At 52.3% G+C, this 25,215-nt stretch overlaps 2 protein-coding genes and 1 pseudogene across 2 annotated transcripts in view; 2 read left to right on the top strand and 1 right to left on the bottom strand.

Moving 5' to 3' along the window:
• The window catches only part of LOC139272872 (telomerase protein component 1-like), a 52,480-nt gene extending 41,709 nt beyond the window's left edge, over positions 1-10,771 (top strand). Inside the window, exons 16-20 of the mRNA XM_070888978.1 lie at positions 1,696-1,775; positions 2,617-2,749; positions 7,155-7,291; positions 10,368-10,489; positions 10,621-10,771. Of these exons, the coding sequence (XP_070745079.1) occupies positions 1,696-1,775; positions 2,617-2,749; positions 7,155-7,291; positions 10,368-10,489; positions 10,621-10,771 (623 nt within the window). The remainder of the gene's footprint in view (positions 1-1,695; positions 1,776-2,616; positions 2,750-7,154; positions 7,292-10,367; positions 10,490-10,620) is intronic.
• Positions 1-25,215, bottom strand: part of LOC139273490 (zinc finger protein 850-like) — a 298,805-nt pseudogene that overhangs the window by 249,848 nt on the left and 23,742 nt on the right.
• On the top strand, positions 12,031-21,020 carry LOC139273521 (telomerase protein component 1-like). The gene is made up of 5 exons (XM_070890452.1): positions 12,031-12,130; positions 13,121-13,253; positions 17,545-17,672; positions 19,989-20,093; positions 20,192-21,020. Exons 1-5 carry the CDS (start codon positions 12,095-12,097, stop codon positions 20,324-20,326), a joined length of 537 nt encoding a protein of 178 aa, XP_070746553.1. The 5' UTR covers positions 12,031-12,094; the 3' UTR covers positions 20,327-21,020.

Below are 25,215 nucleotides of genomic sequence, written 5' to 3'. Positions count from 1 at the left end.
TCTCTCCCCCATCTAGCTCATTGGCCACAAAGTATTGGTCGAGTCGCTTCACAAAAGATTCACAATCATCTCCCTCCGAGAATTTCTCCAGAATGCCCACTGTTCTCTGCATCTTTGGGTTCGTTATCTGTATCTCGTCGCCAGTTGTAGTGTATGGAGAAAGAGTCAGACTGAACACTGAGCTCAAAGTAAAGTGTGACCTTAGTCTTTTATTGCAGGTCTCCAAAGTGCCTCTCCAACCTGTGGAGCCTTCTTAAATACCTGTGCTCCCTTGGGACTCCGGGGAATGAGCCGTCTGGTGGCTGTACAGAGTAAATACAAGTCCAGATACATAACAGTCTACTCCTGTACCTATTTTCTATGTTTCTCTCCCATAGCCCTGTATCAATCCCAAACTAATCATAAAAACATAGAAACATAGAAAATAGGTGCAGGAGTAGGCCATTCGGCCCTTTGAGCCTGCACCACCATTCAATAAGATCATGGCTGATCATTCACCTCAGTACTCCTTTCCTGCTTTCTCTCCATACCCCTTGATCCTTTTAGCAATAAGGGCCATATCTAACTCCCTCTTGAATATATCCAATGAACTGAACTGGCATCAACAACTCTCTTCGGTAGGGAATTCCACAGGTTAACAACTCTGAGTGAAGAAGTTTCTCCTCATCTCAGTCCTAAATGGCTTACCCCTTATCCTTAGACTGTGTCCCCTGGTTCTGGACTTCCCCAACATCGGGAACATTCTTCCTGCATCTAACCTGTCCAGTCCCATCAGCATTTTATATGTCTCTGAGATCCCCTCTCATCTTTCTAAGCTCCAGTCTCTCCTCATATGTCAGTCCTGCCATCCTGGGAATCAGTCTGGTGAACCTTCGCTGCACTCCCTCAATAGCAAGAACGTCCTTCCTCAGATTAGGAGACCAAAACTGAACACAATATTGCTGGTGAGGCCTCACTAAGGCCCTGTACAACTGCAGTAAGACCTCCCTGCTCCTAGACTCAAATCCCCTAGCTATGAAGGCCAACATACCATTTGCCGCCTTCACCACCTGCTGTACCTGCATGCCAACTTTCAATGATTGATGTACCATAACACACAGGTCTCGTAGTGTCATCTGCAAACTTGGAGATATTGCACTGAATTCCTTCATCTAAATCATTAATGTATATTGTAAATAGCTGGGGTCCCAGCACTGAGCCCTGCGGCACCCCACGAGTCACTGCCTGCCATTCTGAAAAGGATCCCACTGCCCCGCTCTCCTCCATAGCCCTGTATCAATCTCAAACTAATCCCACTGCCCTGGTCTCCCCCCATAGTCCTGTATCAATCTCAAACTAATCCCACTGCCCCGCTCTCTCCCCATAGCCCTGTATCAATCCCAAACTAATCTCACTGCCCCGCTCTCTCCCCATAGCCCTGTATCAATCCCAAACAAATCACACTGCCCCGCTCTCCCCCTTGGGGATCGCGCAGGAAGAATGGGGTTCATCAGTGAGATGCCAGGGGCAATCCTGTGTTTGCCCTGTCCCAGCGGTGGCAGGAGGGGGACAGTGCCCCTGTTGTGGGGGGGGGGCATGTCAGTGCCCCTGTTGGGGGGCAGTGCCCCTGTTGTGGGGGTGGTGTGACGGGAACAGGTGAGAGGGAGAGTCTCGGAGTGAGTCGGTGCTGAACCGCTCGGTTCCTTCACTCCACAGAACAAGGAGAGCTGCCCGAGACATTAACCGTGGTGACTGCGAGCGATGACGGCTCGGTCAGGATCTGGCAGCCCCTGCAGGTGAGCATTTCAGCTACACTTTAAACACATTTCTGTATTAGTCAACACTCTCTCTCTCTCTGCCACTCTCTTCAACACTGTCTCTCACTCTGTCTCTCACTCTGTCTCTCACTCTGTCTCTCACTCTGTCTCTCACTCTGTCTCTCACTCTGTCTCTCACTCTGTCTCTCACTCTGTCTCTCACTCTGTCTCTCACTCTGTCTCTCACTCTGTCTCTCACTCTGTCTCTCACGCTGTCTCTCACGCTGTCTCTCACGCTGTCTCTCACGCTGTCTCTCACGCTGTCTCTCACGCTGTCTCTCACGCTGTCTCTCACGCTGTCTCTCACGCTGTCTCTCACGCTGTCTCTCACTCTGTCTCTCACTCTGTCTCTCACTCTGTCTCTCACTCTGTCTCTCACTCTGTCTCTCACTCTGTCTCTCACTCTGTCTCTCACTCTGTCTCTCACTCTGTCTCTCACTCTGTCTCTCACTCTGTCTCTCACTCTGTCTCTCACTCTGTCTCTCACTCTGTCTCTCACTCTGTCTCTCACTCTGTCTCTCTCGCTGTGTCACTCTCACACTTTCACACACTATCTATCTCTCACACACACACTCATTCTCTCACAATGCAGGCTCATTGGCTCACACTCTCTGACACAACTCCCTCCCTCCCGCTCGCTCGCCCACCCGCTCACTCACTCCCTCCCTCCCGCCCTCTCGCACCACTGTGAAGCCTCAGGCTGGATTCCTTGTGGCGAAGGGCACGTGATGGTTGAACTCATTCACCATGGCCTGCACTGGGACATGTCCTGTGAGTGTGTAAAAACCTTGCACTAACGGCTTGTCTCTGCTCCCTCCAGGCGGACGAGGTGTCGACGCTGACGGGTCACAGTGCTCCCGTCTCCAGTGCTGCTGTCAGGGACCGTGTCCCCTTCTTCCTGACCGTCGGGGCTGACCGAACTGTGCGACAGTGGGACGTCCCTCCCGGGAAAGGTAGGTCAGACCCCCACCCCCTGCCCTAACCCTGCTGGGGCGTGTCACAGCAAGCAGTGTGATACGCAGCACCAACCTAACTCCATTTAAAAGTAGCTTTTAAAATTACACTCCCCTCTCTGGTCTGGGATTTCCCAAGCGCATGGTCATGTGATCTTTGTGTGTCATATGTTACTACACCAATATCGTACCCAGCGCTCTGTGCGCTCTGGGGTGTGGGTGGTGTTTATGTCGAAGACCAGGTATATGCTGCACGGTTATCAATAGGTTGCGTATCTGGACCCCACAAGTCCCAGCCACGGCGGCTGATTGACTAATTCACCCCTCAATCACACCTGGCGATGCACTCCTGTAAGTGACTGGATTAATTTCATGCAGTCATTTGTGTTGGTTGGGCCTGTACTCATTGGAATTCAGAAGAACGAGAGGTGATCTTATCGAAACGTATAAGATTATGAGGGGCCTTGACAGGGTGGATGCAGAGAGGATGTTTCCACTATAGGGGAGACTAGAACTAGATGGCAAGATCTTGGAATAAGGGGCCGCCCATTTAAAACTGAGATGAGGAGAAATTTATTTTGTGTTGTAAATCTGTGGAATTTGCTGCCTCAGAGAGTTATGTAAGCTGGGACATTGAATAAATTTAAGACAGAAATAGACAGTTTCTTAAACAATAAGGGGTTATGGGGAGTGGGCGGGGAAGTGAAGCTGAGTCCATGATCGGATCAGCCATGATCTTATTGAATGGTGGAGCAGGCTCGAGGGGTGATATGGCCTGCTACTGTTCCTATTTCTTGTGTTACATTAACCATCCTTCACACACGTCGTGTTACTGGAGTAATAATCCTGCCTTTATCGGGAGACTCTGCTGTAGTTTGAAGAGGCCCCCGTTTGGAGACACTGGGGCCTAAATTCATGGCCGCCAAAAAGCTGGCGCACATTCTGTTTGTAAAAGTTTTTATCGTCGGGGTGGAAGTGCGGCGGAGGTGGGGGTGGGCCCCAGTCTCCGCCGCTGTCACTCAGGTGGTGACCGTACGTGTGTGCGGCACCACGTGTCTCCCCTCATTTACAGGGGAGAAAGACAGCGTTTTCTTCAGTTGGCCACTGGCCCAGCGAGGGTTTCGGTTGGGTCAGTGAGCTGGCACCCGAGAGGGGCTGCCAGGCTGCCTGTTGGCGGCCTGCCCGAACCCGGGCCATAAATGTCGGGCCAATCGGGAAGTTGGCCAGCAAAAAAAAAAACCCCACCTGGTGGCGGTGATAGTGCGCCCTCCCTCCTGTTGAAGGGCCACCGTGCTGCTGTGGCTCACACACGAGAAACCAGGTGCACTGACACAATGAGCTGTTGGGGGCACTGCGCAGCGGATCGTGGATTTGTTGAGGTAGATTTTGTGGGAGATGCGATGGAAGTGTGGGAGAGCGGCAATGGGCGCTGTCGGCAGCAGCGGGCCGCAAGTGGGGACCGCCCGCAAAACCCCCGGCTGAGTCTGGATCGTGACGGCCAATGGACAGCAACTCGCCGGCCACTCGATTCTGCCTCATGGCCGCTGCACGACGGCAGTAACGGGCTTTACCCGGACCCTGAATTTAGGCCCCACAATGTTTAAAGAGACTCTCTTTGCCATAACTCCTACCCTGCCTCCAGCGCATTGGCTGTGTCAGTAATGTCAATACTCAGTGCATCAATATTTTAAAATCTTAACAGAATAACAGCTGAAGCATAGATATGTTGGCTCAAAACCTGCTAGAATTCTTTACACAAACCCTTTGTTTAAATTGCTTGAAGCCAACGCCTCCTGCTCACTGAGCTTCCCCTGTGGAATCTTAACGGCCAAATCAAAGCCAGGGGTCAGCCCCGAGGGTGGCACTGTCGCCTCAGAGCATCCCGGGTTTGAGTTTCCCCTTCGGAGACTCGAGCCTCATAATCCAGGCCCGACATTGCCGGTGCCTGTACTGAGGCAGCGCCACGCTGTGGGAGGGTCAGTGCTGAGGCAGCGCCGCGCTGTGGGAGGGTCAGTACTGAGGCAGCGCCGCGCTGTGGGAGGGGCGGTACTGAGGCAGCACCGCGCTGTGGGAGGGTCAGTACTGAGGCAGCGCCGCGCTGTGGGAGGGTCAGTACTGAGGCAGCGCCGCGCTGTGGGAGGGGCGGTACTGAGGCAGCACCGCGCTGTGGGAGGGTCAGTACTGAGGCAGCACCGTGCTGTGGGAGGGGCGGTACTGAGGCAGCACCGTGCTGTGGGAGGGGTGGTACTGAGGCAGCACCGTGCTGTGGGAGGGTCAGTACTGAGGCAGCACCGTGTTGTGGGAGGGGCGGTACTGAGGCAGCGCCGTGCTGTGGGAGGGGCGGTACTGAGGCAGCACCGCGCTGTGGGAGGGGCGGTACTGAGGCAGCACCACGCTGTGGGAGGGGCGGTACTGAGGCAGCACCGCACTGAGGGAGGGGGCGGTACTGAGGCAACGCCGCACTGAGGGAGGGGGCGGTACTGAGGCAGCACCGCGCTGTGGGAGGGGGCGGTACTGAGGGAGCACCGCGCTGTGGGAGGGTCTGTACTGAGGCAGCACCGCGCTGTGGGAGGGTCTGTACTGAGGCAGCGCCGCGCTGTGGGAGGGTCTGTACTGAGGCAGCGCGGCGCTGTGGGAGGGTCTGTACTGAGGCAGCACCGCGCTGTGGGAGGGTCTGTACTGAGGCAACACCGCGCTGTGGGAGGGTCTGTACTGAGGCAGCACCGCGCTGTGGGAGGGTCGGTACTGAGGGAGCGCCGCGCTGTGGGAGGGGCGGTACTGAGGGAGCGCTGCGCTGTGGGAGGGTCTGTACTGAGGCAGCACCGCGCTGTGGGAGGGGTGGTACTGAGGGAGCGCCGCGCTGTGGGAGGGGGCGGTACTGAGGCAGCACCGCGCTGTGGGAGGTTCGGTACTGAGGCAGCGCCGCGCTGTGGGAGGGTCGGTACTGAGGCAGCGCCGTGCTGTGGGAGGGGTGGTACTGAGGGAGCGCCGCACTGAGGGAGGGGCGGTACTGAGGCAGCGCCGCGCTGTGGGAGGGTCTGTACTGAGGGAGCGCCGTGCTGTGGGAGGGGTGGTACTGAGGGAGCGTGCACTGTTGGAATGTCAGCACTAAGGGAGCGCCGCGCTGTGGGAGGGGTGGTACTGAGGGAGCGTGCACTGTTGGAATGTCAGCACTGAGGGAGCGCCGCACTGAGGGAGGGGCGGTACTGAGGCAGCACCGCGCTGTGGGAGGGTCTGTACTGAGGGAGCGCCGTGCTGTGGGAGGGGTGGTACTGAGGGAGCGTGCACTGTTGGAATGTCAGCACTAAGGGAGCGCCGCGCTGTGGGAGGGGTGGTACTGAGGGAGCGTGCACTGTTGGAATGTCAGCACTGAGGGAGCGCCGCACTGAGGGAGCGTGCATTGTTGGAATGTCAGCACTGAGGGAGCGCCGCGCTGTGGGAGGGGTGGTACTGAGGGAGCGTGCACTGTTGGAATGTCAGCACTGAGGGAGCGCCGCGCTGTGGGAGGGTCGGTACTGAGGGAGCGTGCACTGTTGGAATGTCAGCACTGAGGGAGTGCCGCGCTGTGGGAGGATTGGTACTGAGGGAGCGTGCACTGTTGGAATGTCAGCATTGAGGGAGCGCCGCGCTGTGGGAGGGTCGGTACTGAGGGAGCGTGCACTGTTGGAATGTCAGCACTGAGGGAGCGCCGCGCTGTGGGAGGGTCGGTACTGAGGGAGCGTGCACTGTTGGAATGTCAGCACTGAGGGAGCGCCGCGCTGTGGGAGGGTCGGTACTGAGGGAGCGTGCATTGTTGGAATGTCAGCACTGAGGGAGTGTAGAACTGTTGGAGATGTTGGCTTTTGGATGGATGTTAAACCGGGCCCCTATCTGCCCTGTCAGTTGGACATATTACATCCCACAGCCAATATTCGAAGAGCAGGGGAGTTTTCCCCGATGTCCTGGGGCCAATATTTATCCCTCAACCAACATCACTGAAACACATTATCTGGTCATTATTTCATGCCTGCGGGATCTTGCTGTGAACAAATTGGTTTCCCTGTTTCCGACACTGCAACAGTGACTGCACTTGAAGAGTGCTTCATTAGCTATGCAGTGCTTTGGGACGTCCTGAAGTTTTGAAAGGTGCAGGGCTGTGGGGAAAATGCAGGGTCGTGGGCCGAGCTGAGGTGTTGTAGAGAGTCGGCTCGGGCTCAACGGGCCGAATGGCCTCCTGTGCTGTCACCGTTCTATGATTGTATCCCTCCATGTGTTTGCCTCTATCACACAGCACATTCTCATCACACAAAGATATTCATGCTCACTTCCTATTAGATTACACACTATCCTACACTGCCCTGTAACTCTCTGCAGCCAGGTGTTCTGCTGCTTGACTCCTCTTCCGTTCCCCAATTTGTCTCTCCAGGTTTGGAAGATCCATCATGTCATCGAGGTGCAGTCACTGCCCTCTGCTGGTCACCTTCTGGGACGTTCCTGGTATCCGGCAGTCAGAGTGGAGAACTCAAGGTGTGGAGTTCTGGGATAGCTTTACACAGCATCCAGGTGGGAATCTGTGGCAAACCTTTAGTTTGACATTTTAGTTCCTGACATCCTCCGCATTTGTCCCTTCCCCTGAATAGGGGGTGAAATCACTCACTTAAATATAAATTAATATTCTGTAATAAGTCTGCTTTTGTGGTTTAGCCTGAAACACGATCTGTTTGTCCGAGCAATTGGGAAGCTACAGACCTATTTAAGTTGTAAGGCAGGTCACAGGAGAGTGGGGAACTGGCTTGTTGCTCTGACCACGAATGGAGAGTGTTGGAAGAATCGCAGGTTGTAACCTGAAGTGGCTGATCACTCTGGTCAGGCCCGATGGTGAGTGCTGGTCACTAGGGCCATGAGCTGAATGCCCAGGCACTGGAAGCTTGACACTGATCTTCAACATTGGGGGACTGAGTTCAAAGGCGGTCCCCGTTCACGCCCGGTCTCCCATCTCCCCCCCCCCCCCCGTTCACGCCCCGGTCCCATTTCCGCCTCCACCCCAACGTCCCCTTCTCCTCCCCATCTCCCCCGGTCCCCCGTTTCCCCCCCCCCGTGGTCCCCCGTTCACGCCCAGGTCCCATTTCCGTCCCCTTCTCCCCCCAGTCCCTGTTTTCTCCCCACTCAGACCCCTTTCTCACACAGCACTCCGTCCCGCACCATCCCATTCTCACACCTTATCCCCATTCTGCCCATCACCCCTTTCTCCAGGCCCTTTTAAATGGTTCTATACTCTCGACAAGCTGATCTTGATTCTCATTCACCACTGTTGCTGGCCGCTCATTCCCTGTCCGAGCAAGTTCCCACGACCCTCTCCCTCATTCTTTTGGTGCTGACCTTAAATTGATGCCCTCCAGCTACCCACTCACCCCCTGGCGGGAATCATTTTCTCCAACTTCCTGAACCAAAACCCCTCAGGGTTTTGAACCGCTCTATCAGAACTCCTCAACCTGCTCTGACCTAATGAAACAGTTTGATTCTCTTAGCCCCTCCTGGGATCATTCCACTGAATCTCTTCCCCACCCTCTCCACGGCCTTGACATCCTTCCTAAAGCAAGGCACCAAACCAGGAGGTGAACAAGAGGGGGTCCTTCCATGAGATGAAGTAGGTTCACAAATGTCAAAATGGCCAAACTTCATCTGACACTCCCCCTGCCCGAGCCCTGAACTCGCATCTTTCTCCAGTTTCTCTGATCTCCCCTCTTCATCTCTCCAAGCTCATCTTATCCATGAGACCCACTTCCTGCTCTCTTGACTCTATTCCAACTAAACTGCTGACCACCCAACTTCTTGTTTTGGCTCCCATGTTAGCCGAAATTGTTAACGGTTCTCTGTCCTCAGGCACTGTTCCCTTCTCCTTCAAATCTGCTGTCGTCACCCCTCTCTTCAAAAAAAACAACCCTTTGCTTGCTAGCTATCGCCTCATCTCCAACCTCCCTTTCCGGTCCAGAGTCCTTGAATGTGTTGTCGCCTCCCAAATCTGTGATCATCTTTCCATGAATTCCATGTTTGAATCTCTTCAATCTGGTTTCCGCCCTTGCCACAGAACTGAAACTGCTCTCATCAAAGTCACAAATGACATTCTTTGTGACTCTGACCTGTCTGCAGCCTCTGACACAGTTGACCACTCCATCCTCCTCCAACGCCTCTCCACCATCGTCCAGCTGGGTGGGACTGCACTCGCCTGGTTCCATTCCTATCTATCTAATCATAACCAGAGAATATCGTGCAATGGCTTCTCTTCCTGCCCCCGCATCGTTATCTCTGGTGTTCCCCAAGGATCTGTCCTTGGCCTCCTTTTTATTTCTCATCTACATGCTGCCCCTTGGAGATATGATCCGAAAACACGGAGTCGGTTTCCACGCAAACGACACCCAGCTCTACCTCTCCATCACTTCTCTCGACCCCTCCATGGTCTCTAAATTGTCAGATTGATTGTCCGACATCCAGTACTGGATGAGCAGAAATTTTCTCCAATTAAATATTGGGAAGACCGAAGCCATTATCTTTGGTCCCTGCCTCGAACTGCGTTCCCGAACCACTGACTCCATCCCTCTCCCTAGCATTTGTCTGAGGGTGAACAAGACAGTTCGCAATCTAGATATTATATTTGACTCAAATGAGTTTCCAGCCACATATCCGCAGCATAACTAAAACCGCTTTTTTCCACCTCCGCCCCTGCCTCGGCTCTGCTGCTGCTAAAGCCCTCATTCAGGCCTTTGTTACCTCTGGACTTGACTGCTCCAACTAACTCCTGGCTGCCCTCCCACATTCTACACAATGTAAACTGGAGGTCATTCAAAACTCAGCAGTCCGTGTCCTAACTCACCAAGATCACCCATCACCCCTTTGCTCACTGACCTACATTGGCTCCCGGTTAAACAACACATCGATTTCAAAATTCTCATCCTTGTTTCCGAATCACTCCATGGCCTCACCCCTCCCTATCTCTGTAATCTTTTTCAGCCTCACAACCCCACAAGATGTCTGCGCTCCTCAAATTCTGCCCTCCTGAACATCCCTGATTGTAACTGATCAACCCTCGGTGGCCGTGTCTTCTGTTGCCGAGGCCCTGAGCTCTGGAACTCCCTCCCTAAACCCCTCTGCCTCTCTACCTCGCTTTGTTCCTTTAAGATGCTCCTTAAAACTAGCCTCTTTGATTGAGCTTTTGGTCACCAGCCCGAATGTCCCCTTGTGTGGCTCGGTGTCAGATTTTGTTTGATAACACTCCGGTGAAATGTCTTCGGATGCTTTATGATGTTTAATGTATTTATGCAGCGACTTTTTGTATTTGGAAGTGATCGTAGCTTTAAATTAAATAACAAAAGCAGGCAAGTCGAGTAGAGTTGGTTGGAAACAGATTGTTAAATGAACCCGATGGGCAATGAGGAGAATTTATTTTATGCAGTGAGCTGTTGTTGTCTGAAAGGGCAGTGGAAACAGATTCAATAGTAACTTTCAAAAGTCTCTCTGTCTCTCTCTCTCTGTCTCTCTGCCTCCCCCTCTCTCTGGCGTCTCTCTCTCTCTCTCTCTCTGCCTCCCCCTCTCTCTGGCGTCTCTCTCTCTCTCTCTCTCTCTCTCTCTCTCTCTCTCACAGGCCCACATGAACTGTATCAGTGCTGTCTCCTTCTTTTCTGAGAACGATTTTGCAGTGGGATCGTACGATAAGAGCGTCTCCATCTGGACCCTCCGTCCCCAGCGACAGATGCACTCTGTACGGTAAGGAGCTGCTCCGCACTGAGAGTTACAGGGAAGGTGTGACCTGGGATGTTGGCTCTTACCCTCTCTTCTCTGCTGTGTTTTGCTCAGCGTTGGTTGGTGCATCTTATCAATGTCTTGCTTCTTCCCAGGATGTGTCTCCAGTCTTCATTCACCCTCGATTGGCCAGTCTACTGTCTGAGCATGCTCAGACTGCAGGAGCACCTCCTGGTGGGGGACCTGCTGGGAAACCTCACCATCTGGGCCCCAGAGGGGCGGCACTGGACGGTGCTGGAGGGGTAAGTGTCCCTAATTAAACCGGTGGAGGCGGGGCCCGCGGGGTGGAGGCTGGCCCCGGTGGGGGGGGGGAGGAAGCGAGGTGGAGGGGGAAGCGGGGTGGAGGCTGGCCCCGGTGGGGGGAGGGGAGGAAGCGGGGTGGGGGGGGGAGGAAGCGAGGTGGAGGGGGAAGCGGGGTGGAGGCTGGCCCGGGGGGTGGGGGGGGAAAGCGGGGTGGAGGCTGGCCCGGGGGGTGGGGGGGGAAAGCGGGGTGGAGGCTGGCCCCGGGGCGGGGGGGGGGAAAGAGGGGTGGAAGCTGGCCCGGGGGGTGGGGGGGGAAAGCGGGGTGGAGGCTGGCCCGGGGGGTGGGGGGGGAAAGCGGGGTGGAGGCTGGCCCCGGGGCGGGGGGGGGGAAAGAGGGGTGGAAGCTGGCCCGGGGGGTGGGGGGGGAAAGCGGGGTGGAGGCTGGCCCGGGGGGTGGGGGGGGAAGCGGGGTGGAGGCTGGCCCCGGGGGGGGGGGGAGGGGAGGAAGCGGGGTGGAGGGGGAAGCGGGGTGGAGGCTGGCCCCGGGGGCGGGGGGGGGGGGGAAGCGGGGTGGAGGGGGAAGCGGGGTGGAGGCTGGCCCCGGGGGGGGGGGGGAAGCGGGGTGGAGGCTGGCCCCGGGGGGGGGGGGGGGGGAAGCGGGGTGGAGGCTGGCCCCGGGGGCGGGAAGCGGGGTGGAGGCTGGCCCCGGGGGGGGGGGGGAGGGGAGGAAGCGGGGTGGAGGGGGAAGCGGGGTGGAGGCTGGCCCCGGGGGCGGGGGGGGGGGGGAAGCGGGGTGGAGGGGGAAGCGGGGTGGAGGCTGGCCCCGGGGGGGGGGGGGAAGCGGGGTGGAGGCTGGCCCCGGGGGGGGGGGGGGGGGAAGCGGGGTGGAGGCTGGCCCCGGGGGCGGGAAGCGGGGTGGAGGCTGGCCCGGGGCGAGGGGGTAGAGAGGGGTGGGGAAAGACAAGAGAGGGGTGGAGGTGGGGGAAGGGGTGGGGAAAGACAAGAGAGGGGTGGAGGTGGGGGAAGGGGTGGGGAAAGACAAGAGAGGGGTGGAGGTGGGGGAAGGGGCGAAGAGAGGGGTGGAGGTGGGGGGAAGGGGCGAAGAGAGAGAGGGGCGGAGGCAGGGCCCGGAGGAGGGGGTGTGGGGCAGGGCCCGGCGGGGGAGAGATGGGTGGAGAGGGTTGGAGGCGGGACTCCCGATCTCCCGATCACCACTCACCACCTCCTCTTCCTTCCAGCGGCTTCTACCATTATCCCTTCTCGCGCGTTATTGAGCGGAGCGACGGCTCTTTATTGACGGTGCTGGGGCCACGAAGGACCACACTGATGGCCCTTAAACAACCAGATAACCCAGCCTTGGAGGTAAGGACCAGGGGAGCTTTACTCAGAGCAGAGCAGCCTGGAACACGGAATGTTGGCGATTTTCCCCCCCCCCCCCCCAATCCCCAGGGAATGATACTGGGGTCACATCCACCAGGGATTGATGAAGCTCTCCCCTCTCTCATGGAGTATGCTGGGGCAGTGGGTCTGCACTGACCTTTCACATTTTGGGACTTGGATTCAAACCCAGGCCCAGACAGAAGGGATGGTCTCTCCGCTCTCTGGTGGGCGGTGGGGGGGGAACTATCCTGGGACTCCTGCTGGAAAGGTGTGTGGTGATTAGCTGAGGCCAGGATCAGGGCTTTGGGGTGATGCCTCCTCCCACAGTCAAATATCCTGCTAATGCTTACTTTCTGGTGAAGAATGAGGCCACTCGGGTGCTGGTCCATGTGGAACCGAACCTCTGCACGAGTCAGCATTTCGGTGTCAGCTACGGCACGGTGGGACTCGCTCTCGACTCCGAGTCAGAAGAGCGAGGGCTTGAGTTCCACCCCAAACACTTGAGCCCCAAAATCCAGGGCCAACACTCCCTAGTGCCAGTAATGAGGGAGTGCAGCACTGTCGAAGGTGCCTAGTTTTGGATGGGATGTTAAACCAAGAGCCTAGTCTGCCCTATCAGGTGGACATAAAAGATCCCGGCCACTATTGGAAGAAGAGCAGGAGAGTTCTCCCCAGTGTCCTGGGGCCGATATTTATTTTTCATTAACATCAATAGAAAAACAACAGGTTATATCTGATTAATAGATTGATGACTGCGGGATCTTGCCATTAGCAAATTGGCTGCCACATTACCTACATTATAATAATGACTAACCTTCAAAAGTATTTAACTGTCTGTAAAGCACTTTGGGATGTCCTGAGGTGGTGAAAGATACTGAGAAATGCAAAAGGGGTAAGAGAGGTGGTTGGGTGCAAGAATACGAGATTGGTTTAGAAACTGTCGATAAGGATTAGCTTTGTGCTTTCCCGCAGGAGGAGAAGGAACCAGAGCAGCTGACAGTGTGCTTCAGTGTCAGCATGATCCCCTGGTCGGACAGTGGGGAGAAAGTGAACACGTTGGTGTGGTTAACTGTAGTGAAGGAATCTGTCACATCACCCGGAGGAGGTAAGATGGGAATCCCCTCCACCGAGCAATGGGTTAGTCCGGGTATGCACCGAATCGGCATCAAATCCAGCCCAGATAGTGGTCTCCTCTCTCTCTGGGGGACTGGGTGAGGGTCAGTGGGCCTGGCACTGCCCTTCCACTCTCTTGGTACCTGGTTGTGGCAGAAATAACCAATATCTTTCAGCTCGGTATCAACTGCTTCAATTTGTCATGGTGCTTGCCTGTTGCAGGCAATTTGATTGATGAATCAACCAAACCACTCAATTCAAATACGAAGGTGCAGTATGATCTGTCTGATTGGCAGCAACAAGGCAGGTATTTTGTTTTATACGTTCACGGGATGTGGGCGTTGCTGGTAAGGCCAGCATTTATTGCCCATCCTGAATTGACCTTGAGAAGATTGTGGTAAGCCTCCTTCAACCGCTGCAGTCCGTGAGGTGAAGGTACTCCCACAATGCTGTTAGGGAGGGAGTTCCAGGATTTTGACCCAGCGACGATGAAGGAACGGCGATAAACTTCCAAGTCAGGATGGAGAGTCACTTGCAGGTGGTGGTGTTCCCATGCGCCTGCTGCCCTTGTCCTTCTAGGTGGTAGAGGTCGCTGGTTTGGGAGGTGCTGCTGAAGAAGTCTTGGCGAGTTGCTGCAGTGCATCCTGTAGAACACAATCATATCCTTTGTGCTCAGTATGACTCCAGCCAGTAGAGAGTTTTCCCCCTGATTCCCATTGACTTCAGTTTTACTAGGGCTCCTTTATGTCACATTCTGTCAAATGCTGCCTTGATGTCGAGGGCAGTCACTCTCACCTCATCTCTGGAATTCAGCTCTTTTGTCCTTGTTTGGACCAAGGCTGTGATGAGGTCTGGAGCCGAGTGGTCCTGGCGGAACCCAAACTGGGTATCGGTGAGCAGGTTATTGGTGAGTAAGTGCCGCTTGATAGCAGTGTTGGCGACACCTTCCATCACTTTGCTGATTGAGAATAGACTGATGGGGCAGTTATTGGCCGGGTTGGATTTGTTCTGCTTTTTGTGGACAGGACATACCTGGGCAGTTTTCCACATTGTTGGATAGATGCCAGTGTTGTAGCTGTACTGGAACAGCTTGGCTAGAGGCTCAGCTTTTTCTGGAGCTCAAGTCTTCAGTCAACGGCCGATATGTTGTCAGGGCCCAGAGCCTTTGCTGTATCCAGTGCGTTCTGCCATTTCTTGATATCATGTGGAGTGAATCGAATTGGCTGAAAATTGACTTCTGTGATAGTGGGGACCTCGGGAAGAGGCCGATATGGATCATCCACTCGGCACTTCTGGCTGAAGATGGTTGTAAACACTTTTGCACTCACGTGCTGGACTCCGCCATTATTGAGGATGGGGATATTCATGGAGCCTCCTCCCCCCGTTAATTGTTTAATTGTGCACCACCATTCACGATCGGAAGTGGCAGGACTGCAGAGTTAAATCTGATCTTTTGATTGTGGGATCACTTTGCTTCCTCTGCTTAGCATGCATGTAGTCCTGTGTTGCAGCTTTCCCAGGTTGGCACCTCATTTTTAGGTATGCCTGGTGCTGCTCCTGGCGTGCTCTTCTGCACACTGTATCGAACCAGGGTTGGTCCCCAGGCTTGATGGTAATGCTAGAGTGAGGAATATGATGGGCCTTGAGGTTACAGATTGTAATGGAATACAATTCTACTGCTGATGGCCCACTGCGCCTAATGGATGCCCAGTTTTGAGCTGCTAGATCTGTTCTAAATCTATCTCATTTAGCACGATGGGTGCCACACAACATGATGGATGGTGTCTTCTGTGTGAAGACGGGATTTCATCTCCACAATGTGCGGTGGTTGCTGCTACCAATACTATCATGGATAGATGCATCTGCGACAGGTAGATTGGTGAGGACGAGGTCAAGTAGGTTTTTCCCTCCTGTTGCTTCTTTCACCACCTGCTGCCGAACTGGGCCAGCTCAGTCAGTAGTGGTACTACCGAGCCATTCTTGGTGAGGGTCATTGATGTCTCCCACCCAGAGTACATTCTATACCCTTGCTACTGTGTGCCTCTTTCAAGTGGTGGTCAATGTGGAGGATTCATCAGCTGAGGGAGGGCGGTCGGTGGTAATCAGCAGGAGCTTGACCTGAAGCTATGAGATGTCATGGAGTCCAGAGTCAATGTTGAGGACTCCCAGGGCCACACCCTCTCGACTGTATACTACTGTGCTGCCACCTCTGAGATGGTGATGGAGGAGTCTGGGGCATTGGCTGAAACCTATGATTCTGTGAGTGTGACCATCAGGCTGTTGCTTGACCAGTCTGTGGGACAGCTCTCCCAATTTTGGCACAAGTCAGGAGGACTTTGTGTAGGGTCGATTGGGCTGGGTTTGCCATTGCCGTGTCCGAAGCCGGTGCCGGGGTCGATGCCGGGTGCTCCATCGGGTTTTATTCGTATTATTTCTTGTGGTTTGTGACAACTGAGTGGCTTACTCGGCCATTCGAGAGGGGAGTCAACCACATTGCTGTGGGTCTGGAGTCACATATAGGCCTGACCGAGCAAGAACTGCAGATTTCCTTCCCGAACGGACATGAGTGAACCAAATGGGTTTTTACAACAATCCGGTAGTTTCATGGTCACCATACTGACACTAGCTTTTTATTCCAGATTTATTTATTTATTTATTTATTTATTTATTTAACCGAATTTAAATTCCCAGCTGCCATGGTGGGATTTGAACTCACGCCTCCGGACTATTAGTCCAGGCCTCTGGATTACTGGTCCAGTTACGTAACCACTATTGTACCGTTGCCGATAATAAGTCTGGATATCCTATCTGACTCTGTGCTCTCCACTTTCCCCTGCGAGAAACCTTTCGGGTTTGATCTGGTGACTCCGAAGCGAGATGGCCTGCGCTGGTAGATTAGAAAAGTGAGTGAAATATGCCAGACCAGTGGGTGAGGAAAGGGTTTAAAAACTATCAGCCCCACACAGAACAGGCAGAGCCCAGGCTCCACCTCCCAGGTCTGCGGTGTGCTACTGATCCCAGTCGGTTGGGGGGGGGGGGGGGGGCTACAATTGGTACTGACCCCCCCCCCCCCTCCCCCAGAGAATACAATTGGTACAGACCCCCCTCCCCTCTCCTGGGGACTACAATTGGTACAGACCCCCCCCCCCTCTCCTGGGGACTACAATTGGTACAGACCCCCCCCCCCCTCTCCTGGGGACTACAATTGGTACAGACCCACCCCCCCCTCTCCTGGGGACTACAATTGGTACAGACCTTCCCCCCCCCCCCCCCACCTCTCCTGGGGACTACAATTGCTACTGACCCCCCCCCCCCCCCCCCCGGAGACTACAATTGGGACTGAGCCCTCCCCGGGGAGGTGGGTGGTGGAGGGGCTACAGTTGGTTCTAAGCCACACCCCCAGAACAGCAAAGATTCAGCTCGAGTATTGTGTCCAATTCTGGGCACCACATTCAAGGAAGGACGTCAAGGCCTTAGACAGGGAGCAAAAGAGATCTATCCAGGGTTGCGGGACTTTGGTTAGGTGGAGAAACTGGAGAAGCTGGGGTTATTCTCAGAGCAGAGAAGCTAAGGGGAGATTTGATCGAGATGATCAATATTACAAAGGGTTTAGACAGAGTAGATCAGCAGAAACTGCTTTCACTGGCAGGAGGTCGGCAACAGGAGGACACAGACTTCAGATAATTGGCAAAAGAATCAGTAGAGAGACGAGGAGAATGTTTTTTCCCCGCAGAGAGTTGTTGTAGTCTGGAATGCACTGACTGAAAGGAGGATGGAGACCGATTCAATAGTAACTTTCAAAAAAGGAAATGGATAAATATTTGTAAAGGAAAGATTTTCTGGGGTGTGTGGTAAGAGCAGGGGAGTGAGACGATTTGGATGGGACATTACAAGAGCCGACACAGGCACGATGGGCCGAATGGCCACCATCTGTGCTGTACGTGGATATGTATTTCAAAAGCTTACTGTGGCTATACTATCTGGCGACCTACACTGAGAATGATAGAATCTTACAGTACAGAAGGTGGTCATTCGGCCCATCGCACCTGTCCGGTTCTATGATAGAGCTGTGCAGTTAGCCCCACTCCGCCCTGCTCTTACCCCATTGCCCTGCAAATCATTCCTTTTCAACTCTTTATCCAATTCCCTTTTGACGGTCATTATTGCATCTGCTTCCACCACCCTTCCAGGCAATGAATCCCCACGGCTCCAGGTTAGCCTGAGTGTTGCAAGTCGATGTCTGTGGTGGAATTTGACAGGATTTCTCCCTCCTCCTCCTCCAGCTCGTTCAATGCTCTGTGCCGACTCTCAGGGGACCTTATGGTGCTCTGCCTGGGACCCCACCACCATCCAGACAGAGGGATCGTACATTCAGCAATATGGCGAGCTTTCAAACTGGACCCGCAAACAGGTAACACCTCAGCAGCTCTCAGGGCTTCACCCAAATTGTACCTGCCCTGGGAGTGTTTGATGGGACAGTATAGAGAGAGATTTACTCAGTATCTAATCCATGCTGTACCTGCCCTGCGACAAGTTTAATGGGACAGTGTAGAGAGAGATTTACTCTGTATATAACCCCGTGCTGTACCTGCCCTGGGACAAGTTTGATGAGACAGTGTAGAGAGAGATTTACTCTGTATATAACCCCGTGCTGTACCTGCCCTGGGACAAGTTTGATGGGACAGTGTAGAGGGTGCCATACTCTGTATGAGAAGGAAAGACTGTGGCTAACTAAGGAAATAAGGGAAGGTATCAAATTGAAAACAAGGATGTACAATGTGGCTAAGACTAATAGGAGGCCAGAGGATTGGGAAACTTTTAAAAGCCAGCAAGGAACAACTTAAAAAAAAAAAAGAGAGAGAAGGAAAATAGATTATGAAAGTAAACTAGCAGGAAATATTAAAACAGAGTAAGATTTTCTACAGGTACATAAAAAGGAAGAGTGGCTAAAGTAAATGTTGGTCCCCTGGAGGATCAGACTGGGGAATTAATAATGGGGAACAGGGAAATGGCAGAGACGTTGAACAAATATTTTGTATCAGTCTTCACGGTAGAAGACACTTAAAAAGATCCCAATAGTGGATAATCAAGGGCTATAGGGAAGGAGGAACTTAATACAATCACTATCACTAATGAAGTAGTACTCTGTAAAATAATGGGACTAAAGGCGGACAAGTCCCCTGGACCTGATGGCTTACATCCCAGGGTCTTAAAAGAAGTGGCTGCAATGATAGTGGATGCATTGGTTGCAATCTACCAAAATTCCCTGGATTCTGGGGCAGTCCCATCAGATTGGAAAACCACAAATGTAACGCCCCTATTTAAAAAAGGAGGCAGACAAAAAGCAGGAAACTATAGACCAGTTAGCCTATCATCTGTTGTTGGGAAAATGCTGGAGTCCATTATTAAGGAAGCAGTAGCAGGAATTTGGAAAAGCATAATTCAATCAAGCAAAGTCAGTATGGTTTTGTGAAGGGGAAATCATGTTTGACAAATTTGCTGGAGTTCTTTGAGGATTTAAGGAGCAGGGTGGATAAGGGGGAACCAGTTGATGTGATATATTTGGATTTCCAGAAGGCATTTGATAAGGTGCCACATAAAAGGTTACTGCACAAGATAAAAGCTCATGGGATTGGGGGTAATAGATTAGCATGGAAGGACGATTGGCTAAATAATAGAAAACAGAGAGTCGGGATAAATGGGTCATTTTCTGGTTGGCAAACAGTGACTAGTGGGGTGCCATAGAGATCGATGCTGGGATCTCAACTATTTACAATCTATATTAATAACTTGGATGAAGGGACCGAGTGTAATGTTACCAAGTTTGCTGATGATACAAAGATGGGTGGGAAAGCAAATTGTGAGGAGGACACAAAAGATCTGCAATGGGATATAGACAGGCTAAGTGAGTGGACAAAAATTTGGCAGATGGAGTATAATGTGGGAAAGTATGAGGTTATCCACTTTGGCAGACAAAATAAAAAAGCAAATTATAATTTAAATGGAGAAAAATTGCAAAGTGCTGCAGTACAGAGGGATCTGGGTATTGGTGAGGCCACACCTAGAATACTGTGTACAGTTTTGGTCTCTGTATTTAAGGAAGGATACACTTCAGAGGCGTTCAGAGCTGGCTCACTAGGTTGATTCCGGAGATAAGGGATGGGCTTATACTCATTGGAGTTCAGAAGAATGAGAGGTGATCTTATCGAAACATATAAGATAATGAGGGGGCTTGACAAGGTGGAGGCAGAGAGGATATTTCCACTCATAAGGGAAACTAAAACTAGGGGAGATAGTCTCAGAATAAGGGGCTGCCCATTTAAAACTGAGATGAGGAGAAATTTCTTCTGAGGGTTGTAAATCTATGGAATTCTCTGCCCCAGAGAGCTGTGGAGGCTGTGTCATTGAATATATTTAAGGTGGAGATAGATAGATTTTTGAGCGATAAGGCAATAAAGGGTAATGGGGAGCGGGCAGGGAAGTGGAGCTGAGTCCATGATCAGATCAGCTATGGTCGTCTTGAATGGCGGAGCAGGCTCAAGGGGCTAAATGGCCTACTCCTGCTCCTATTTCTTATGTTCTGTATCTAACCCGTGCTGGGAGTATTTGATGGGACAGTGTAGAGGGAGCTTTACTCTGTATCTAACCCATGCTGTACCTGCCCTGGGAGCTTTACTCTATCTACCACGCTCTGTTGAGAATATTCCTGTTCACATTCTGTCCCCAGGTTCACTCTGATAGGGTGACAGCCGTGACTGAAACCAATGAACTCATTGTGACGACGTCGTACGACCAATCTGTGCGCCTGTGGGATCGCGTGTCCCTGAAACAGGTAAACTCTGCACATTCATCCATTTTCTCTCTCTCTCTCTTGGTCACATTCTCCACCTCTCTCTCTCATAATGCATATTCTCTGTCTCTTGCCTACAGGTGGGTCTCTTTACCTGCCAGGCACCCGTGCTGTGCCTTGAGGCGAATCCTGTCTCCCCCGGGGTGGGTGTCTGTGGGGACTCCTCAGGTAATGTCTACTTCTTGCGCTGGAATAGCCGCCCTGCCAAAGGTTAAACCAGCCCAGTCCCTGGAGCAGAGGAGCATCGCCAGGAGCAACATGACCGTCCTCCGCGACAATACAGTCCCGCCGGGGGAGGGGAGGGGAGAGGACTGGAGCCAACTGCGATTGGAATCATTAATGCATGTGTCCCGTTTACACACTGGGAGGGGATTCTCTCCCTCAGGGCCCCCTTTTAACAAGGGTTCAACATTAACGTTTTCTGTTGATTTTCTGAATTCGAGGGCAGATTGCTTCCAAATACGGGAGAACATTTAACGGGTGGAGGGTTTAGGACCTCTGAGTTTACACATCCTTCACAAACTCAGGCCTGAGGGTTAATTGAAATGCTGCCTATTTCTTTTTGAAGGTAAATAACTAAATGTTTCAATTGATACTTTGCTGATCTCACTGAAAGAGGAGCTCCCTCTAATCTCTCACATTGTGAATTTTGCTGATGCCTGAATCTCCTGCCCAGTGCGGTACGGAGCCCCACAGGGAGTAGGAAGAGCCCAGGTTCCATCCCCCCCTCCCTCAGTCTGTGCTGAGTTAGCAGGTCCCTGCCGGGTGGTGGGACAGGGGGCTACAATTGGTGGGGAGCGAGCAAGCTTACTCTGATTGCGAGAAACATGGATCAGACTAACTGCAGTGCAAGCATGATTGAATCTGTGTGCAGGATTAATCATCAAATAAAAGGAATGATAACACCCACGTATTGTCTGTGCTTCCAATCTGCCCCAACACCGCACTTCTCACCAGCTTCTTCTCTGCTCGTTCTCAAAACTTCCGTGCAGCTTTCTGTGAGGACTGAGCCCAGTGCATTCAGAAATCCCAATTCCAAATCCAGTCCTAGAATGTAGTCTAGATGGGGCAGTGGGGTCAGACACTGACCTTTCACCCTATGGGACCCGAGGTTAAACAGGCTATGTAATGGAACACCCCAATGTCTTCTTGAGCCCATTTGCAGTCTCATTACTCTTTGGCAAACCTCCTACTTGTGTGTCATCACCAAATGTTCAGATTCTTCTCCCGACCCCCAAATCTGAATTGACTATAAAATACTCAGAACAAAGGGCCCAGCAATGACCCCCGGGATAACCACTTCTGATCCGACCCTCTGTTTCCTGTCCCTGACCAACTTTCTCCCCACACTTGCATTTCTTTCTAAACTGCCCACCTGAGGACGTTGGACATTCCCCGGGAACCTTCAGACTGTTGCTCACCATTTGCCTCATTTTACTTGAAGTCATCTATAGTCTCACCAAATAGTGTCGGAGCCTCCCGGCCTGAACATCCAGAGGTTTCCGGTCGGCCTCAAGGATTTTCCAGCAGATTTCTTCAAATCCAGTGCTGCTTTTCCTCAAAACTGCTGGAAGTTCTGGCGTGACTTTCCCTGTGGGGAAAAAAATCACATCAGGTTAGGGGATGGAAGAATTAATGGGCCTTTTCCAGAACTAGATTTGAGTCTTAACTCTGTGCTAATACTCTTACCTAGAGGGTTATAAAGGATGTGGGTTCAAATTCCCACTCCAGAAACTTCAACCTATAATCCAGGCTAACACTCCCAGTATTGAGGGAGGGCTGCACTCCCGGAGGTGTGTCTTTTGGATTAGATGTTAAACCGAGGCCGCCTCTGCCCTCTCAGGTGGATGTAAAAATCCAATGGCCGCTATTGGAAAAAGAGTTGGGGAGTTATGCCCGGTGGCCAATACTTGTTGCTCAACTAAAACTGATGATCTAGTCATTTATCACACTGCTGTTTGTGGGATTATGCTGTGCAGAAATTGGCTGCTGAGTGTCCTACAATAAAACAGTGGCCTCATTTATAAAGCCCCCACCCCCCGGACATTGGCTGTGAGGATAGGGAAGTACTGAGGTGGTGAAAGGCCCTGGAGAAATGCAAGTTCCTCCCCCCACCCTGCCTATGAGGGACCACCAACCCCTCTAATCTCATTCTCTGTCTCTCTGTCCTCTTGCTGACCCCCAGGCTCGGAGACTCTCGGAAAATGCAGGGCCATTTTCAGAGGCCTCCAGGATCACAGTCCTGGGTCAGGGGTCCGGGGTCATGGGCTGCACAACCTGGAGCTGTTTAACGCTGAGCAGAGGCTGCAGACAGCCTATGACCCCCCGACCCTGAATCAATGGCAGAAACATACCGACATGTTGTGACAGGCGGAAAGCACTGTGGCGTCATCTGCTGCAGGGTAAAGCAGCATCAGCCATGGTTTGTGTGACATACAATTAAAAACAGAAAATGCTGGAAATACTCAGCAGGTCATCGACCTGAACCGTTAACTCTGTTTCTCTCTCTAGAGACGCTGTCTGATCATCTGAGTATTCCAGCATTTTGTTTTTATTTCAGATTTCCAGCATCCGTAGTATTTTGATTTTGTATGTGTGCAACATGCAGTCGGCCATGTTGGTGTGACATAACCCGCTGTGAATGTCTGCCATTTCTTTAAATCAAACAGCTCAATTAAAGGAAAGGTAACTTCAGTTTCCATCCAAATAACTGCCTGATCTTAATCGATAAAAGTGACAGTCTGGCGTACAGGATCTCATCCAATATAAAGTGAGACAGGGCCTAGTGCAATAATAATGGTGATAGGATCTTGTGGAATTTAAACAGACATGGTCTGGTGCAGTAATAACTGAGATAGGGCCTCGTGTAATATAAATAGACGGGACGTAGTGTAATTTAAATGACATGGTCTAGTGCTGCAATAATGGATACAGGGCACAATACAATATCAACAAAGACATGGTCTAGTGCAGTAATAACTGAGACAGGGCCTTGTGTAACATAAACTTTGACACTTACACCGAGATGCCAAATCCAGGAACCACTTACTCTGAGACACCAAATCCAGGGACCACTTACACTGAGACAACAAATCCAGGGACCACTTACACTGAGACGCCAAATCCAGGGACCACTTATGTCATGTATTCAACTGTCATTGTAACCCATGTATAAACTGACCTAAGTTCTACACCGTGAGAACATTGATCACTAGGTGGTGAACTTGTGGGAGACACTCCTAACCTGGACTTTCAGGTATAAAAGGGGAAGCTCCACCCACCTTCTGCACTTCAGTGCTGGCTAATAAATGTTACTGGTCACAGAGTGACCACCTCTCAAGTATGGGCCTCGTGTGCATTTATACTGTATAGTAAGGACATATCATTGGCGACGAGAAACTGGGATTTAAACCATGCGAGCATGGCCACTAGCACACAGACGAGAGGTACTGCGTTGGTGATGATTGGAACGATTTTATTGAGAGACTATAACAAAGTTTTGTCACTAAGGAATGGCTGCGACAGGATTCGGCCGACAAACGCAGGGCTCATCTTCTGACGGTTTGTGGATCCAGGACGTACTCCCTGATGAAGGACCTTCTAACGCCAGAGAAACCGGCGGACAAGACTTTTGAAGAGCTCAGTAAGTTGATCGGGTAACACTTTAAACCAGCGAGCAGCATGCACATGGCGAGACACCGGTTTTACACGCACCGGCGGCGAGAAGGGCAAAGCGTTCCAGACTTCGTGGCAGACCTCCGGCGACTGGCGAGACTATGTAAGTTCCCAGATGCATGCAGAGGGGAGATGCTGCAAGACTTTTTTTATTGAGGGCATCGGGCACGCTGGGGTTTTCAGGAAACTGATTGAGACCAAAGACTTGACCCTGGAAATGGTGGCTTTGATGGCCCAGACAGTTATCTCAGGAGAGGAAGAGACCAGAATGATGTTTGACAAAAATCTTGGCTTAAATGCAGAAAATGGACAGGGAGTCAACACTGTTAATGCAGCACACAGTTCTCAAGGCAGACAGGGGCAATCGGACATGCCCGAGCATGTAGTCGAACCCAAAGGGGGAATTCAACAGAGACAATGGCTAGCTGAATGGCGATTCATGCCATTGCAAGCGACAATGGGGCCATCAACACCAGTCAATGGTGCGCTTAAGGACAGTTACAGAGACAGTCAGACGATCGACTGGTAATGGACCTTTTGTTTCCAACAATGGCTCATATTGGAGGTGTGGAGGTAAACACCCAGCCAGAGCTTGCAGGTATCAGCAATATACCTGCAGAAATTGCTATGTCAGCGGTCACTTGGCACGTATGTGCAGGAAGCCTGCAGCCAGATTGATGTACGAGGAGGACGTGTCCGATGTAAGCCCTACGAGGCCAAATGAACACTGGGGGAAATTGCTAGAAGCTGAAGTTCAGTGAGTTCATGTGGAGCACAAATACAGTTCATACACCAGGACGTCACCGATAATAATGATAGTGCTCCTCAATGGCATCCCAGTATCAATGGAGCTAGACACGGGGACCAGCCAGTCCCTGATTATCAAACAGTTCGCCAAGTTGTGGGCGTCCAAGGCCAGGAGGCCAAAATTATTGCCGATTGATGCACAGCTACGGACACATACAAAGGAGATCATTTCGGTGCTAGGCAGTGCCACAGTAGTCATGACCCACAAAGATTCAGAGAACAGATTGTCCCGGGGGATGGTCCCGCACTACTGGGAAGGAGTTGGCTTGCTGTCATGAACTGGAAATGGGGCGATGTCAATGCAATTTCTTCTGTGGAGCGAATATCATGCTCACAGGTCCTGGACAAATTTGACTCATTATTTCAACCTGGCATTGGCACTTTCATGGGGACCAAGGTAATGATTCAGATAAACCTGGACGCTAGGCCAGTACACCACAAGGCCAGAGCGGTGCTGTACGTGATGCGGGAAAAGATAGAAGGCGAATTGGACCGCCTGCTGAGGAAAGGCATCATCTCGCCAGTCGAATTTAGTGACTGGGTGAGCCCGATTGTGCCGATGCTCAAGTCGGATGGGTCGGTCAGGATATGTGGTGATTATAAGGCCACCATCAATCGTGTG

The sequence above is a fragment of the Pristiophorus japonicus genome, chromosome 9 (assembly GCF_044704955.1).
Source record: "Pristiophorus japonicus isolate sPriJap1 chromosome 9, sPriJap1.hap1, whole genome shotgun sequence".
NCBI lineage: Eukaryota > Metazoa > Chordata > Chondrichthyes > Pristiophoridae > Pristiophorus > Pristiophorus japonicus.
Note: the sequence above shows the minus strand (reverse complement) of the source record. Positions and strands in the feature narration are given on the sequence as shown.